The sequence below is a fragment of the Chelon labrosus genome (assembly GCF_963514085.1).
Source record: "Chelon labrosus genome assembly, chromosome: 15".
In the NCBI taxonomy this organism is placed as follows: domain Eukaryota; kingdom Metazoa; phylum Chordata; class Actinopteri; order Mugiliformes; family Mugilidae; genus Chelon; species Chelon labrosus.
This window is the reverse complement of record NC_140348.1, coordinates 21,728,581-21,746,792: the sequence shown is the minus strand read 5'-3', so window position 1 is coordinate 21,746,792 and position 18,212 is coordinate 21,728,581. Positions and strand designations below refer to the sequence as shown.

Below are 18,212 nucleotides of genomic sequence, written 5' to 3'. Positions count from 1 at the left end.
AGAGTTAGTGAGCCGTGGAGGAGACACCGGAGAGTGGGCGAAAGTTCGGATCCCTGGGAAAATGAAACTCACTCTGGGGAAAAAGCAGAACCTGAAATTCAAGGGAATTAGACGGAAAACAGCACGTTAAAAGAAACCACTGACCACTAAAAGATTCTGACTAAGTATCTCTTGGGTGGAGTAGATGCGGAGTCATTTCCCACTCCACCTGTTTGACCTGCCCCATTCTCCACCCGCTGCTAGTAATAAGCTAAGACAAGATAAGATAAGACTATGTATTTCCACTGGGAAATGAAGTGTTACAGCAGCAGGGAACAATGTGCAAAGTACAAAAAATAGAACGAGTACAGACAAGAGAAACTATTTCACAGTAAATATGTTTAAGGTACAAATACATATTTGCATGCAGTATCAGGTTTAAAGTAGCTACCAACTATTACTACTAATACTAATAACTGAAGTTGGTGAAAAACCGTCTAACTACTATGGATTAGTCAAGTCTGACAAAATGCCCCTTCCAAGTCATCAGAGTCATCTCAGGGAGGTCTACCAGCATTGCAAATTTGCATTATGAGAAATATAAGAATTCTGCCCCAGCTAGGGACTGACCCACCACTTATTCTTTATAAAAATCCCTCTCCTTCATATCATATCAGCCAACGTTCAAGTTTCTAATTCATTGTATGTCTGTCTATTTATAGATGTGGGGAAAACATGCCATGCTATTTCTGTTTGCTGGTGATAGATACCTGTTCATCGTTGCTTTATTCGGGGGTGGGGCACACACACCACACGCCCACAAAGACACACACACACTCTCAGAGAGGGAGGGAGGGAGAGAGAGAGGGGGAGAGAGAGAGAGAGGGAGAGAGAGAGAGAGAGAGAGAGAGAGAGTAGGGGGGAGGCGTTTTTAACTCCGTGTATCACGTTTCTTTTGCGCTTTAAAGCTCACAAGCCTTGAGTCAAGTAGGAGACAAATCAACAAGGGACTGCCTAGACCTTTTTGGAGTTTTTGCTGCTAACCCGAGAGAACTTGACTCTAGTTCAAGAGTGAATGGGAAAAAACTTCACCAAAGGCTACTCGTACAGATAGTTGATAACAGCTTCAGTCAAACTCTGTCCTGCTACTTTGTTTTTTCTTTTTTCTTTCCTCCTCTTGCATCCAGTCAACCATGGAGTGGGGATTACCCTCTCGGACATCAGTTCTGGAAAGGATGTCCATGTTTTGGGTTGTCTCTCTTCTGATAGCCGCAGGTAAGAAGGAAAACACATCTTTTTTTTTTAAACTTAAACTTAAACTTTAGACTGGCTTAACTGGCTCATCCGACGGGCGTGTGTGAACTTGCCTGTGGTGACAGTCACTTTGTCTGACTCACTGGTGGGAAACTGTTTTATAAACACAACGAATGACAGACACAGAGACAGTGTTTGTACGGGTGAACTCAAAAACACGCAAAGAAATGCGCGATAAGTTTCAATATATCTGCGCTCCAATAGGAACTCTATGTGTCTTAGTGGTGTAACAGTGCGCTGTGACAGTCCCGGTATATCCCCTAATAACGTTTGCGCGTCTTTTGTATTCCTCCAGTTTTAGTTGTAGCCTACCAACAGCTGCAGTGTGTCCCGGGCATTTTAATGACAACACACATGCGTCTGTAAAAAAAAAATGTCTGGCCGAGCATCTTTAAAACTTCACGGCTCTCGTTTGTTGCTGTTGTTGTTTTTGAAACAGAACATCTGGTGCGAAGCTGTTTTAAAGCCCCTCCCATGGGATTCAGTGAAGTGTAAATCCACCTTAAACTCAGCCGCAAACAAGCGAGCGAGGGGCCGCTGGCGATTTTAGACGGGCGAGCCCAGAAATGTGGGAAAACAACTAAAACAGCAACAGGAAAAATGTTTGTAATTCCTAAGCAGTGTGCGCCAAAGTAAACGGGGCTTGAAGGCGGAGACGTTTAATTTCTCCACTTAATCACTCCTGTTATGTGATAGCAATCCACCGAGCTTTCCTGGAATGAAATGCGGGGAATCTTTATTTTGGCATTGCCTGAAGTTTAGGGCAGTGACGCTGGAGGAGTGAGGAGACGCAGCTGTTGAGTTCAGAGCACAGGGTGAGTCACTTCAATCGCTGCTGAAAACCTACAGAGGTTATCAGTTTAAGGCTCTAGGATTTGGACTGTTTACATAAGCTCACCCGAAAAGTCTGTCAAAGGTAGTTGTGATGGTTTACTTAAACTTTAGATTAATTAATTCTGAAAAATATATATATATACAAGTACATATTATGGATTCCAAAAAGCAAACTTAAGGGTAAGGTTTATATTCCTGATTTAATGCACAGTGTTCTTAAATAATATGGTTTGAGGAAGTGAGAGCTCCTTTAAAAGACCTGAAATGTTGAAGAGTGACACTACAGTTCAGCTTCCTTTAAGCCCTGACATCCTCCTTGCTGTGAAGTTTCCACCTTCCTGAGTCTATGATAAAAACAGCTGTTTGTCCTGAAGCCAGTAATGGGCTTCTACTCCACAAAAATATGATTGGAGAGAAACAACAGTGATCGGTGCCTCTTTTCCTCTCAGTTTAGACGAGCATTCAGCTCCCTGTTGAGGACAATGGCACAGTCAAAATGGTCAGTGAACTGCACAGGAAGTGACCTCTCGCTCCTTCTTTGCCTTCTCTGCCTTCTCCTCCTGCTGAGACAGGACATGCATTGATCTCTCGGCTTAAATGGGTAAATCTTTATCAAGCATCACAGTTTTCCTTGGTCAGAACAAGCCTGATCAGGGAGAGGCAGACAGTAAATGATGTGCAACAGTTGTGTGGGCACACACGGCATTAGTAATAAGAAGACAGCCGAGGAGGGGGCGCTCCCTCCATCTTCTGTGATTTTTCTGAGTGTCAGGTTTTTAAATGTCTGTACATTTGCAGCCGATATTGTGCTTAACATGCAAAGTGTATGAAAAAAAAAACACAGACATGACTGGCCCTCATGCTGCTGGTAAATGTCTCCCACACCGGTGATTTTCTGAAAGGGCCAAGGATGTAGCATTGACCACTCCCAACAGAGCCATGGCTCTGCTATTAGTTACGGCAACAAACAATCAAACCTAAAGTGCAATGGTTGTAAAAATAAGGAAGATATTTATATACCAGCATAATTATTTCTGGTAAAGCGCTTGAAAGCAGGAAGGGCCCAAAAGAGGGAAAAAACACAAACTAGCGGAACTATAATTGAGTCTGTTCGTTTAAGTGATGTAGTAATTGTACTTTCACTGTTTCAAAAGTACAAAATGCCCCATTTACACTTTCAAAATGACATTTCAGCTACACTGCTGCTTTTGTAAAAGGAAGAAGAGATTATGTAATTATGATTACGAAGGTATCACTGCTCAAACGCTGACAAACAATTTATCAAATTGCTGAAGTGCAAAGTTAACACACAAAGTGGTCATGATCAACTGGTTTATTACATATATACCAAAAGACAAAGCATATTGCCTTAGCTAAATGTCAAACGATGCGCGTGCAGTGTGACCTAAGTCGATGACCCTTAACCACTTCCTTTTATGAGTAGGTAGTATCTGAGTAACACATTTAAACACTTCCTGTTACTGAAAGATATGTGTGTGCCAGAAACTTCAACTGAAACTCTTGCATTGGGTTTAAGTGTGAAGGGAGAATGATCTGCTGCTGCTTGTGCCATGAGCAACCTTTAAACATTATGATCATTAGCATCACAGTAGGTTTAAAAAGGGTGGAGCTTGAGGCATGCGTCAGGAAGCAGTGCTTGTACACAGATAGGGAATATATGCATATCAAAGAATACCAGCTGTACCAGTAGGGTGTGTTCAGGTGGTATCACTGTATATTCTGGAAGAAGTGTGGTTAAAAGTGTGTTATTTTAGCAGAAAATGATACAGTTGTAATTAATTCACATATGTCTGAATGAAAGAAAGCTGTCAGTGCCAACGAGTCCTAAACAGGTGGCAGCCAGGCTTAAAACAAAAGAAGGCTTGTTTCTGGGCCCTCGGGGGGCTATCAGGATCCTGTGAACAGAGATGAGAGGAGGAAACGTAGATCTATAATTGAGCCAAGACACAGATGTCTGGTGTATGCCAGTGAAAGAAATCCTGTCTGTTCCAGACACCGGGCAAAGCTTGCTGTTTTTTTTTTAGCTAGCTTATAACCACATCAAAACAACTCAGATAGTACTGACAGTGTGGAAACCACCACCCTCTTTTCACCAAATACGGTGATATTCATTTCCTTCAAGCACCCCCCAGTGTAAAGTCTGGTCTTGTTGATAAAATATATCTGGAATGTATCTATTGTGTATAGTAGAGTTTTACAGCTGGCAGAATAACAAGTAATGCACTTTTGGCTCCATTATCTCCAAACTGGAAGCATATATTACAAAGAAATGATATCCCCCTTTCTTTTCTTTACCTAAAAACGTGTAAATAGGGCAAGAGAAAGCCGGCTGGGCTGTTAAAAAAGAAGGTCAGGGAGGAAGGCAGGGTGTGTGTGAAACAGGAGAGGAGAAGGGCTTCCCTACTATTGTCTCACCACGTAGGCAGGAACAGCCAGGGGATAACAGTTTCACTTTAATCACCCACCCTGGTCTTCCTATTGCTTTTCCTTGCTCACAGCGGCCTCACACACACACACACACATACACAGGATGCACATATACTGCAAACGCAAACATGCACAGCTAATCAAAGAGCAAAGGTCGTTGGGTGTTTAGCTACTGTATTTCCGAGTCTAAACCAGCCAGTTAGGGCTGGGGCTGACATTTAGACTTAAACTATTGATGTGCTTCCTCGTTTATGTTCTATCTGGCATAAGAGGCTCTCTCGCATGGTACATCTGCCCCCTCAGGAAAATATTAGTTGGGTTAAATTCACCTTAATCATGAAAGGCTGCTGCAGGGATTGTCAATACTTAACTTTTCAAACATAATGCAGTCCAAACCATGATCTTACTACATTTGTTTTTCTTTGGACTGCAGATGAAAACTCCTGCAATGACATCTAGAGCTGCAACAACTTCTTTATAAACTGATTAATAAACTAAAAGAAATAAATCACCAACTATATTAATGATGAAGTAATAGTTGAAGTTATTGTTCCAGCCGAAATACCAACATTTGATAGTTCCAAGCTCTTATATTACAGTTTAACAAATACTTTGGGGTTGATTTTATGTTCCGAATGAGCAGTTGATTAATCAAGGCATTAATCTGCTGATTAATGAGAAACTAATTAATGGAAAATCAACCCCAGTGTCATTAATGCTGCTGTGTGTAGAGGTGCATCTGCTTGGGATTTGCAGCCCATAAAGAGTCACGCAGCAACAGTAGCAACAGCAGCAGCTGTAGCTCTTCAAATTTAGCTCTAAGTAGCAAGGAGCCAGACAGTAGGAGGAATGGGAGGAGTGTTCGCGTGCCGGGACAACTCAGGAAGGAAGTCCACTCCTCAAATTCTGGCACTGACCACCCCTCACCCTCACTGTCCCGTCATACGCACTTGCACAACCACTGTTTAAGCTTCAAACCAAGCAACTTCAAAAGAGCATATTTGCAAGCATGTGTTAATGCACTCCACACCTACACATATGTGCACACACACTCACATGCAGCCTGTCTGTCCCCTTTGCAAGTTTCTTAGATAAACCACAGTTGCACACAATGGCTGGCAGAGATCTATTTATGCAGTCACAGAGTGACAGAGTTGTTCTGTTGTTTTACATGCTTGCTACTCTGGAAGCTTTCATTGTGTGGGTGCATCTTATATGTTTTGTTGTGTGTGTGCATTGCTTTTCATGTTTACTTTGTTGCATTATTGCAACGAAACAATAATTCAAAGCACACATTAAAGACTTTATCTATTCGCACGTTCCACTTCTGCACTCAAGAAGTTAGAACAGGATGTGGTTAAAGGTAGAATGTGAGAGTGAGAGAAGGAGAACAGTTTATGCAATATGTAAAGGTTGTCTCACAGTTGTCTTGTTGGTTTCCTGATTGTTCACTGAAAGAAGTACAATCAGGAACGTGTCCTAAGGACCAAAGGGCGATTTCACTGCAATGGCCGGTTATTATAACATACTGAAACAAGAGTTGCAGACAGACAAGTCAGACTTCCACTCTTTCCCTAGTTTATTGGAAAAAAAGAGGTGTTCCTGAATATATTTCTGTAGCTGTCTGAAAGGAACAGGCAACTCCCACAAGAGGTTTGTGTATTTATTTTAGCCAGCACACTATGTATTTGGTCTAACCACATTTCGAATGTACAGAGCAGGAAACAAACTGTGCTGACCCAAATGAACCAAAAAGACTATGAGGCATGCAGAAACAGGACACAGGAACTGTTGGACTTTGGCTTTAAATCTACACTGAGATTAGTAGTTGCTATAATTACATTTAGAGAAGTGGTTATTTGCGCTGTGAACCATGGTACAAGGCAGGGACTTTACTCTGCTTTAGCTCTAAAGTAATTTGAATGAAAGTTTATTTATCAAGTACTTTGTGAAGCAACAACTGAAAGAAGCCTGGATTTATGCAAAGGATGTTTATGATGATGCACCTGCATTAGAGAAAAAGGTTATGTATCACAATTCAACTATTCAAATTCAACTAAATTACTATTAATATGATGATGTAGGTGTTTTTGCTCTGCTTGCTGTATACCAAGTGTTTTGTGCAGTTTTTGAATATGAACAATCTCCACTGTCTTCTTTCCACTGGGTTTCCTTTGTCATCTGTGATATATAAAAATGGGGAATTTGGGTTGAGCTTTTCATGCACTTCTAATAATTTCCACTGCACACAAGTCCTGCCTCTTTCACTAGCACTGGCACACATTAACCCCAGCCACAGCCCAAAGCCAAACTTTACATAAATGGTACTATTCAAATATAGTCTTTGATTGTAGAGCATGTCTGTGGTGATATATAACCCTGGAGGAAGGATTCTCTTTATTGGATATTATACTATATATGTCATTTACATGTTTCTATATTTTTCTTCTCTCTCTAGCCAAAGTGGAGGAGTCCCACTCCACCCTAACTGCTTCTGTGCCACACATGTTCTACACCTGTCCCGAGGGTGCAACAGCGCAGCTGGTGTGTACTCAGAAAGGTGCTGCCATGTACCAAAATGATGAGCTGAAGCACAGATGGCTTTTCACGTCCCACAGTGACCAGCACTGTACACCAGGGAAGGGCCCACGCAACCTTTCCATGAACCATAATACCCACCACTTGCCAGAAGGACTGAGTTTTGGACATTCGGAGCATGACTTTTTTGTGCTTCTGAAAGATATAACCCACGCGGACCAGGGTCGCTACTGCTGTCTATTCCTAGACGTCAAGAAGGACCAAAACCATGGTTCCATCATGCAGAAGGCCCACAGCCACATTATTCTCCATGTCACACCACGTAAGGACATTTAAATTTAATGTGCACTGTGTTTGATAACCTGTTATGAAGTTATGTTCAGTCAATCATAGAGTCTTTGCAAGGTACTAAGTAGGACAGGGATGCTAGTTTCCCTTGAGCTATGTGGTAAAGATGTGCTCATTGTGGTGTGCAACTTGCATAAAAGCTGCGGTGAACAGAGCATTTAACCACTGCTGATATATATATATGTCAGAAGCAATGTGTTCATTCTCTTTCCAGGAAGAAGCGGATCTCCCAATTGCACTGTCTGGGATCCCAGTCCACCTGCAGGTATGAAACCTCATTCGAGCCTTCATATCCACTGGATGACTTGCCAGTTATTCTGCTTGTTTAACTCACGGTCTCTCTCTGTTGCAGGCTCTGTGCCAGTGGCCTTGGCCCTAACAGCCTGCATCTTGGCTCTGCTCTCTCTGCCTCTTATTCTGGTGCTTGTGTACAAACAGAGGCAGAGTGCCCAGTCAAACAAACGTATGTATTACCGACATGCACAAACACACACATATATACACACACACACAAGCAAACACACTATTTTCCATATCCATAGTATGGGTCAAATATAACTCTCTCACACCAGGATTCCCATAGTGTTTGGTCGGATACATGTTTCCTGTCAGTGTGTTGGATTAACTGTAGTTCATACAGTAGGAAGCACATTCACACTCTATGTGTAGTGTTCCGCTCCGTTTTCAATTCACTCACAATAGCCCATTTCCCGTTTCCTCTGTCCCAGGTGCACAAGAGCTGGTGAGAATGGACAGGTAAGTTTTCCCACAGTCTGTCAGCAAGTTGATCAGCTTCAAAACACAGCTGCTCTTTAGTATAATGCTGCTGTGTAAAGCACATAACATTGCTTAAGCAATAGATAAGTCTTCAGCTAGAATAAATTAGAACTATGATTTATATTTTAAAAAATGATTACGTATGGGACTCACCCAGGATACGATGATACTACAAAATTTCTTAATGTCTTGAGCAATAGCTGAGTTTTGAAACAACACATTGAGTCATACTGTATTTTTTTATACTCATCAGGATGTTTCTCTTTCTTGTCTGTATCTGTGTGTTCAGTGAGGCTCTGGGCCATGAGAACCCAGTTTTTCTCGGGGAATCACCTCAGACAACGACCCGCACCGTCTCTCAGATCATGGCCAGGCAGAGCTCTGAGACAGGTCGCCACCTGTTGTCTGAGCCAGGAACACCACTGTCTCCTCCTGCCCATGGCGACGTATTCTTCCCAGCAGAAGGTAAGGCACCCCCCAAAAAACAAGTACAACTACATGCCATGCACACTACAGTCAGGCCAAGACAGAGAACATGACAGAATGGACTTTCCACTTGATGACATAGTATTAAGCAGTTAGTTATCCTATTCTTAGAGGAACTGTTTACTGAGTGTGCACAAGGTTCATTAGTAGGTCAGTAGCTATATTCTGATCATATACATTTACCTCATTCACACTTCATACAAAAGTAGTGGCTTAAGACTCTATTATACTAATCTAATATAACTGAAAAAGTCTCTATGTCAAAAGGTACACCCGGTATGGGAAAATACTGATGCAATCAGTCTTGGCTTTTTCATGCTTCTGTCGAAACATCCTGCATTTGTTGATGTGCAAAACAGCACACTCACACTCTAAGCAGCTGGGCTGAGTCTGCCTAGACTAGGAGAAAGAAAAATATTGTGTATTGAGTTTAATTCTTTCCCCTCCACACACACACACACACAACTGAGAACTACCTCACTATGGTGTCATCTTCTGAATTCTTTGCTCGTCTCCCTGGCAAGTCATCATTTGCCCATCAGTGCTCTCATTTAACACTAATCGCCTCTTTGGCCTCTGTCTATGACCCGACTGGAAATAATACGGAAACATTAGTTACGGCTAAGGGTCTCAATGCTGAGAGTTTTTCTAGTGATTCTTGAGGCACCTGTGTAGACATTCCAGGCATACTGAGGTAGATTGGAGGTAGATAAGAAGGAAACTACTGCCTGCACCATCAGATATGTTCTTTATAAGACATATGGACAAGTCTACGAAACATAGCTCATCTTCATGACAAACATGAACAGGTAAAACTGGGTCATCCTAACTGAGGGGCTCCCGTCTTGGCCTACATGTTCAACTAGAAGTAATAGGAAAACATCCACTGAGTCATGTGTTTTTCACTTACAGATCAAGAGTCAGAAATATTGATAAAATCATGGGAAATTGTAGGGGAAAAAAAATATATATATCACATTTGTTATGGTGGATTTTCCGTGCCAGAGCTCATTTCCTACAGTGGTACACAGATGTTATTCAGACACACGCAGCTCGGTTTCTTGTCTAGGGTTTTGTGTTACATGGATAAAAGGCACACTTCAGCTTTCTTCTTCATATTTTCTAGCACACTGATGTTCAGCTTAGCGGAATTTAACCGACAATACTTCCTCATTAAGGTTAACGTGTCGCAATCTAGACTGCATGGCTTTTGTTCTGTATTTTTTGGTTGTCGAGGTTTCGAAATACAGTTTAACTCATCATTTTCTGTGAAATCTTATCGGTCGTCACTTGTACTTTTCGTTTCGACAGGGTTGGAGGTTTGGATAAAGAAATGCTGTCATTTGAGATTTGACACCTGTCACATTTTGGGCAGGAAGTGCAATTGTGAATGTGCCAACGTCCTCGTATCTAATTTTCCACATGTCAGCACAAAGTAATAAAATGCGTTTGTGCAGGTAGCTGCCTCCTACAGCTTTCAGTGCTCTCACTAACAGACACTCTTCTCTGTTCCAGACACCATCCCTGAGTCTCCAGACTTCATGCAGGTTTAAAGGGGAGTGAAACCACATCAATCGCTCTTAGTGCTCATCTGGAAACAGTCCTGCAACTCTCTCTCTCTCTCCCTCTTCTCTCCGCCTCCAGTGATGTTGTACCTTAGTGAACTGTTTCACAATAACCTCTGCAGGGATTGTCATCTGTATATTGTCTGGACCGCAGGAGGGAAAGCGACGGCATTTTTGATTCAAAAACTATTTCCATCTGCTGCAACTGCCAGAAGCCAAAATCAAGCTTTTGTTGTGGTAGGGGGCTGGGTTTGTGTTAGATGATCCGGAGGGCCAGGTTGTGGAATCTGGTCTGGTGAGGCTCACTGTTTATGAAGATGGACGTCCTGATATTTTCAAGGGTGGCATGTTAAAAGTGACATACGGCTCATTACGAATCATTTTGGTGCGTTAACTTAGGCTGGTTTGCATTGTTATTCAAATCCTACTGAACTTCACTTTTCTATATGTCTATCACAATTGCTGTTACGTGATATAATATGTCAGTTCCCATGTAGATTTGTTGACTGTGCAAAAAAAAAGGAAAACAATCCGCCACGTAAAATGATCAATATTGTTTGGTAACCACTGTAAACACATCAGCACATAAGGGAAGGATATTCCATTATGCCGCTACATCCCTAGATCAAAATAAAAAAGAAACAATACAGTGGAACCACATGTGCAAAAGAGATCTAATGTCCGCTTATTCTTCTCATTGTAATTAACCAAAGGAGCCTCAACTATCAGCGGAGTCTCAATATAATTGCACGGGTCGACAGCAATTTGTTTCCATGGCATTATGCGCACTGTAACATTTATACTTTGGCGTCGGCACCTTTTCTCTTCCCTCTTTGCTACCTCAGTTTCTGTCAGCTCTGTAGCTTCAAATACTACTTCCTCCTTGTCCTCAGAAACGCAGCACTTCACAGTGGCCTTCGGTATAGTCACAAAATGCTGAAAATGATTCAGAATTATTTTCTATTGCTGTTATGTTGATTGTACAGAGTAAATGAATAAAAAAAAATATTATTGTTTATCTTTTGAATGTAGCTTGAAAGAATATAAAGACACCAAGAAATACTTCCAATTGTTTAATCACTGCCATCACAATGTTTGGTGTTTTTTTTTTAATGTGGTAGAGAACATTCATTTTGATTTCTATATGTGTGTGTGCAATGGTGATTATGATGATAATAGAAAGTGAAATGAGTCAGCAGACGTCTAAACGAGGGCATTTTTTAAACAATAACCCAAGCCCACTTGTATCAAGGCTGGCTGCAGTTTTGCAAGTACTTGTGTGTGACTTTTTGCAAAACCACTGTGTTTTTTTTTTTCTTTTGATGTAAAAGCATACAGCTGGTGCTTAGCGGAAATCATCTCTAAAATAACATGTAGCAGGTGTAGGGGGCAAAGTATTATGTATATATGTATTGTGTTTTTTTCTTGAGTATTTGTGTTTTCAAGTGGTGTCCGCTTGTGTGTATGTGTGAGCGAGCGCCTTTTCAAATGTATGATTGCGTTTGTCTGGTTGAAACGTGTGCGTGCGTGTGTGTAGACAAGCTGTCACCATTTTCAGAAGCTTGTATTTGACACAGTGTGGAGGTTGTGAAAGGATGTTTGTTTTGTATAAGCATTTACATTGCCTCGTGAGTAGCTTGTAAAATAAAGAGGAGCTCTTAAACCTTAGATCCTGTGAAATCATTGTTCCTTTCAAATGGCAGGTCTCCAAAACTATTACCATACAAGGACATCCTGCACTTTCTATCTAGGGGGCCATCATAGTTAGAACAAGGTTGTTCCACTTGTGTGCCTCTGGTGCACACCAGAGAGAGGATGGCATTGACGAAAGAAAATGATGAAACAAGCTCGGTTTATGAGAAGAGACAGAGAGTTAGATGGGAGGAGGTATTATCTGGAGATGACCACTGTCCCTTCTCCAGTGCTTTTTCTACAGATTTAAATTCTTTATTTAAATCATCTAGCCATGTTTACACAGTACAGTATATGGCACACTCCTCTCTATGCACATGACCACTTTAAAAGTTAGACATAGCTAAACAGGAAAAGCATTCATCTTCCTCTTTTTCGAAATGACTCGTGGTTTTCCTGTTGACAAATTAAGGTGTTTCCTGTCTCTTCAGAGCTGGCTTATACTGTACAGAATATCAACAAACTACTGTATTCAATTCACTGTATGGGAAATATGAAACATGTCCGTTTTACTGTGTTTCATATCTGTGCTGTGCCTTGGTTCATAAAGAGATGAAGAGGAAGTAAAGTGATGTCCAAGTTTCCCAGAATGAAGACATCTCTTTGGTGTGATTCTTTGTAGTACAATGATTGCCCAAGAGAGGGCTCTATATAGGATGCGATACCAAATCACATCCGTCTACAAATGATCTGTCACTTCTGAGTTCATGTCAGCATGTTTACATGAAGGATGATGACTCTTTATTGCACAACAAATCCCCTCAGATATTTGACAGGAGACTAAGAAAAAACGTTGGATATCTGCAGCACATGCGTAGTTTATTTACTTAACTCCTTTTATCTTACCGACAGAGGCGGGGTGCCATCATCTTCCACTGTGACAATGAGCCGGTACTCTTGTTGCCGCTCTCGGTCAGGCGGGGCTGGCCGTGTCACCATCTCCCCAGTTACTCGGTCCATGCGGAAGGTCAGGTCCTGGTTTCCCGCAGTGATGTAGTAAAACAGCATTGCATTGGGGCCGATATCCCGGTCTGTAGCTATTACACGGAGAACAGACGTACCTCCTCCCACATTCTGCAAAATACAGAGTATATAGAATGAAAACAAAAAAAAAAACAGAACAGTCATAAAAACGTATTCAACTTCCGTCTAAGATCTAGATACATGCAAACATGCGAATTCAAGGGCAAACCATGTAACATGATCATGTGTGCCAACGAAGCCCCACCTCACTTATGCTGACGTTGTAGCCCCTCGGGCTTTCAATAACAGGTGCATTATCATTGACGTCCAGGATGTTGATGGTAAGCGAGTGGTCTGTGTGTCTGGGAGGTGAGCCATTGTCGCTGGCACGCACCTGTAACAATACACGAGAGCTGATGTGTAAGCTTCACCTTGAATTAAAACACATGGCTAAAGATTATGTGCAGAAAACTTGGATGGTTTGTTAGAAAAGTAATATTCTACCAGATTCCTTTATGTTACTGACATAAATAATATGAGCAGAGCAGTTTGAAAAGAATAGAATAAAATTATTTCTCTGTTGATCCCTCATGGGGAAATTCTTGGGGAAAAAATGGGCACGCATTATTGATTATGTGTAATAATGTGCAATCAGTTTTTTTGATAGTGTAGAATCTGAATGTGAAATGTAAATATAGCCATGAAGATATCTAGTGAAAATGTCATAACTCCACTTGGACCGGAGCCTGACCTTTAGTAGGTAGCGGTCTACTGACTCTCTGTCCAGAGGAGCATTGACATAAACCTCCCCGTAGGTGTTGTTCACTGTCTTGATCTGAAAAACATCCTCCATGTTGCCTGCCACCAGAGTGAAATTGACCTGAGAAAACAAAACAAAACAAAACAACACAAGTCAGAATGAGTCTGAGAAACAGAGAGAGGCAGAAATAACAGATGTGTAAGGATATCACTATATTTGGCTAAAGAAGAAAACCACAGTTATTTAAAGATTAAGAAAGAAAATGGAAGCAACCAGAACTGAGAGATGAAATAGCAACAAACTGTAGCGGTGGGCGTCAGTAGTAGTTGGAAAAGAGAAGCAGTGGGTAGTATTTATAGTACGCCTGTCACATGAAAAGGTGCACAAACCAAAGAGAGAAAATAACTGAAGTTCCTGGAAACATCACTCTCTTGATTCGTGCAGTACAAACTATGAAATGTAAATATTGTCAGGGAGGAATATTTTCTGTCCAATATGACGAAAATCAAATGTGTTGAAGATGGTTTTTATTTGGGGAAGTTCTTAAATACTGTTAAAGTGATGAGGCTTCTGTGGCCTCTAATGTTACTGTGGTAATGTTGATCGGTTGGTCTACAGTTTATTTATTCTAGACGAACACGCCGCTGAAAATATTTGTGTGTATGTTCAGAACAGATAAAGAACTAAAATAAGAAAAGCCTTCTGTGTGCCTTTGGAACCTAGTTCAACCAGTGCCAACGGTGCAGGACACACCAGAGATTTTTGATAAGATAATTTATGTGTCATATTTCCCAGAGGTACAGCACAGTTCATTCCACCATATCTGTATTTTTTTCAGTGTCTGAAACCTTAAAAGCACATGAGCAGGCATTGTCCACACCCATTTCCAGAAGAAGACTGTTCCTATCCTTCGCTGGTAACACAAACGCAGGCATCCAACCATACTCATTTCAAACAGCCACCATGAAGCTTATCTGAATGTCTCGTTCAGCACTGTTTTTTGAGTCCTTCCATCTTTCTTTATCCTCACCAGTCCGTTTAATCCAGAGTCTCTGTCCCTTCCCAGCACCACTGCCACTTTTTTCCCCATGGGTGTGTTTTCTGGGACGTCCACTGAAGTATCAGATGTGATATCAAACTCTGGACTGTTGTCATTCTCATCCAGAATGGTGACGGACACCTGTGAAGAGGTAAGATCAGCGGGGGTCCTAACACAAGTTATCATAGTGATACTTACCATTAACATGAATAATTTCCAAAAAACAAAGCTAAACAAAAACAAAGGTTCCTCAGTTTTACTTGGATGAGTTTGTTTTTGGGATATACCATAACCTGCATGACTGAGAATCTTATCGACATAAGTCCAGGTAAACAAATTTAAAATAATGATCAGTTTGAAAGAAGTCTTACCTTCTACACTTCCAATGAGATGCAATTAATAAAAGAGAAATGCCATTAAGTCTTCTACAACAAAACAGACACATCACATGCCGTTATGTATGCTGTAATTCAAACATTATTTAGACGTGTTAGGACTGAAAGAACACAAGACATAATGAGGCGACATACCACAGTGGAGTCCTTTTTAGGTCCTCCATCATCTGCTACAACAGTCAAGGTGTACACGTCCCCCTTTTCTCTGTCCAGCAGGCCCGTCACCGTGATGCGGCCCTGAAATATCACACACATCAGCACATAGCCCGACTGTCATAAAGATACTATATAAGATGGGGATTCCCAGTGTGACAGAGAAAGAGCAAGAGCAAGGACAGACACACTGAACAACTAACAAGTCATTATAAACAAAGACGGCCCCATTTCTTATCTAGCAAAGGAATCAAATAACTTCAAAGTGCACAAGCTCTTTGATCAGCTTACAGTCATGCAGCAACAAGAGTGCAGGCTTCAATCACAGAGGAAGAGGTGTTATTGAATCTTACTGTGGTTAACGGGTGAAACATACCTGACGGAATGGGTGTGGGGGTGTGGGGTGCAGTGCAAATAAGTAGGCATGCACATTGTGCTCGTATGTTCAGTGACCTTTTATCCAATGTGGCTCCACTCACCGTGACGCTGTCTATCTTGAAAAGGGCCAGAGCTGCTGGTGACGTATCAGGGTCAAAGCGGTATGTCAACTGGTTTAAGTTGTCTGCAGACTGGGCCTGCACCTGAATCACCTCCGTCCCGGTGGCGATGTTCTCGCGGAGCGAAGCCTCGTAACCAGCGGAGAAGAAGGCCACGGCCTCATCCAGCTCATTAAGTAGCGTGACGTAGACTGTGCAGAAGCCTCGGTGGAATGGCGGAGCCTGGTCCGTGGCTGAGACGTTCATGAGATAGGTGGTCTTGGTCTCATAGTCCAGATAGTCCACAGTGGTGACCAGACCAGTGCTCACATCCACCTCAAACTTGCGGTCTGAGCCAGATACAAGGGCGTAGGCGACGGCTCCACCATCACCTGAAGAGGAAGACAGGGTGGTTGATAATGAAATGTTTACAGGTTGATTCAAAACTGTTGTTATGTTAAGTTAAAATAGAATAATATAATAATTATTATATTATCATCAGTTTCTAACAATGACGCTATGGTTACAACATCCAAACATAACAGTTTATGGTCCTCTAGGATACGTTATGTCGATTTCAGTTACTTGACAGCTTTGATGTTTTGGAAAATGTATGTCACAGAACCGCATGCGTCATAATGTGTCAAGGCAGAACTTTACACCAAGGGAAGTGAATAGGGGAAGTTTGTACTCTGGAGCAGAAGTAGAGATTTAAATGCCACTTGCACAGAATGCATTTTTTCGTGCATGGCAGTGTGTCACAACAAGGAAAACAAAGAGCCTTTGAAGAAGCACCCACTAGTGTCAGCGTTGATAAGCTACAAATTTGCCTCCGAAAAAAAAAGAAGTGTAAAGTTTAAAGCCACAGTCTAAATGCTGCATCTGCAAATAGTTAGATGAACCATTAGAACATCTTTCTGTTTGATGATATTGAAAAAAACAAAACAAAAAACAGCAAGAACTGAAATCAAAGTTGAGGCTCTTTACTTCATGCTTTTGGCTGACCAGACTCACCAGTGTCAGGGTCTGTAGCACGCACCACAATCACAGAAGTGCCGATTCCAGCTGTTTCCCTCAGACCCAGACGGTTGTACTGTTGCTGCGTAAACACTGGCACCTCATCATTGGCATCGTCAACATATATGATTACCTGCAGGTTTTAAAGTAAAACATTAATTAATTAATTAATCTGTAACCTTGTTCCTGTGAAGGGTCACGGGGGGGGGGGGGGGGGGGGGGGGGGGGGCTGGAGCCTATCCCAGCTGTCATCGGGCGAGAGGCGGGGTACTCCCTGGACAGGTCACCAGTCTATCACAGGGCTAACACAGAGAGACAGACAACCATTCACACTCACATGCACACCTATAAAGCACTAGGATGAAACTCTTTCTCACCCTCACAGAGCTCCTCATGCTGCCCTCGTCACTGTTGTAGGCCTCCACCTCCAACATATGAGAGCTGCTGGTTTCTCTGTCCAGCGCCCTGAGGCCTCGTGTCACCAGCCCCGTCTGTCTGTTGATGCTGAACAGATTGTTGCTGTTCCCTGTAAGCATGCATTCACAAGCATGAGCACAAATACAGACAGAGACAATGAGTTGAGGGGAAGGCCGTGAGACATCTAAAATGCACATTTTAGCTAAACATTCAGTCTAGTCTCTTTGGTTTAGTTTATTTCACAAGAGGCATCTGCCAAGTTGGTGAGATAATTACAGTAGCTGACAATGCAAAATAACTTGCTTACAGAAACTGTTATTTGTGGTGTTTTCACTCTTTGGTTAGATCTGCGTCATACACACTGAGTACGTCTAGACAAGAGCCAAAGCAAACGGAACTATTAAAAGTATCTTGAGAAGTATTTCCATCCTTTGGAAAAAAACTGCATCACAAAGCCACCCTCACAGGTAGCTTTCAGTGGTGGATTTCAGGTGAGTCCAGTGCACATTTAGTGGGCATGCGGCCACGTGTGAAGGCAGCTCTTACCAGTGACGATCCTGTACAGAACTCGGCCATTCTCTCCCTGGTCTGCGTCTGTGGCTTGAACCTGTGCAAACAAACACAAGCAGCGAGTCTGTACTTTCTTAAAATATCTGCACAAGGACATTATACAAACCAAATGCACAATAATATGTAAATATAAAGCAACTGGCTACGTGCAGGGAAACAGCGATGCAGATTATGAGACACATGGATTTGTTTTTTATCCTGTAAAGTTACGTGACAGCTTGCACTTTTCATATGCAGTTTTTTTCCACTCTATGGTTTGTAAAAACGGATCAACAAATCACTATACTTCCCCATTCTCCACACATCCCCAGTGCACTGTGTCTTGTTGCCTCAACAACCCAATCGTAACTTGGCAGTGAGAAACTCTCTCTCACTGTCGCAGGCAGATAGCCAGAAGCACCCAAAAACCCAAACCCAGCGCCGACAGCTCGGCTCCACAGC

The 18,212-nt window shown here is 42.0% G+C and overlaps 2 protein-coding genes across 2 annotated transcripts in view; one reads left to right on the top strand and one right to left on the bottom strand.

Moving 5' to 3' along the window:
• The window catches only part of cdh23 (cadherin-related 23), a gene marked incomplete at its 5' end in the record, with an annotated part of 145,779 nt that overhangs the window by 16,323 nt on the left and 111,244 nt on the right, over positions 1-18,212 (bottom strand). The window contains 9 exons of the mRNA XM_084561196.1: positions 12,828-13,055; positions 13,210-13,338; positions 13,696-13,824; positions 14,735-14,884; positions 15,274-15,375; positions 15,771-16,159; positions 16,782-16,917; positions 17,162-17,310; positions 17,748-17,808. Of these exons, the coding sequence (XP_084417322.1) occupies positions 12,828-13,055; positions 13,210-13,338; positions 13,696-13,824; positions 14,735-14,884; positions 15,274-15,375; positions 15,771-16,159; positions 16,782-16,917; positions 17,162-17,310; positions 17,748-17,808 (1,473 nt within the window). The remainder of the gene's footprint in view (positions 1-12,827; positions 13,056-13,209; positions 13,339-13,695; positions 13,825-14,734; positions 14,885-15,273; positions 15,376-15,770; positions 16,160-16,781; positions 16,918-17,161; positions 17,311-17,747; positions 17,809-18,212) is intronic.
• On the top strand, positions 932-11,957 carry vsir (V-set immunoregulatory receptor). Its single transcript, XM_084562443.1, has 7 exons — positions 932-1,254; positions 7,034-7,435; positions 7,676-7,726; positions 7,814-7,924; positions 8,190-8,217; positions 8,528-8,703; positions 10,240-11,957. Exons 1-7 carry the CDS (start codon positions 1,173-1,175, stop codon positions 10,275-10,277), a joined length of 888 nt encoding a protein of 295 aa, XP_084418569.1. The 5' UTR covers positions 932-1,172; the 3' UTR covers positions 10,278-11,957.

Excerpts from the sequence above, each read along its gene's own strand:
- vsir (XM_084562443.1), top strand. The coding sequence starts at position 1,173 with ATGGAGTGGGGATTACCCTCTCGGACATCAGTTCTGGAAAGGATGTCC. Across the intron at positions 1,255-7,033 it reads CTCTCTTCTGATAGCCGCAG|CCAAAGTGGAGGAGTCCCAC; the intron begins GTAAGAAGGAAA and ends TTCTCTCTCTAG. Across the intron at positions 7,436-7,675 it reads TATTCTCCATGTCACACCAC|GAAGAAGCGGATCTCCCAAT; the intron begins GTAAGGACATTT and ends TTCTCTTTCCAG.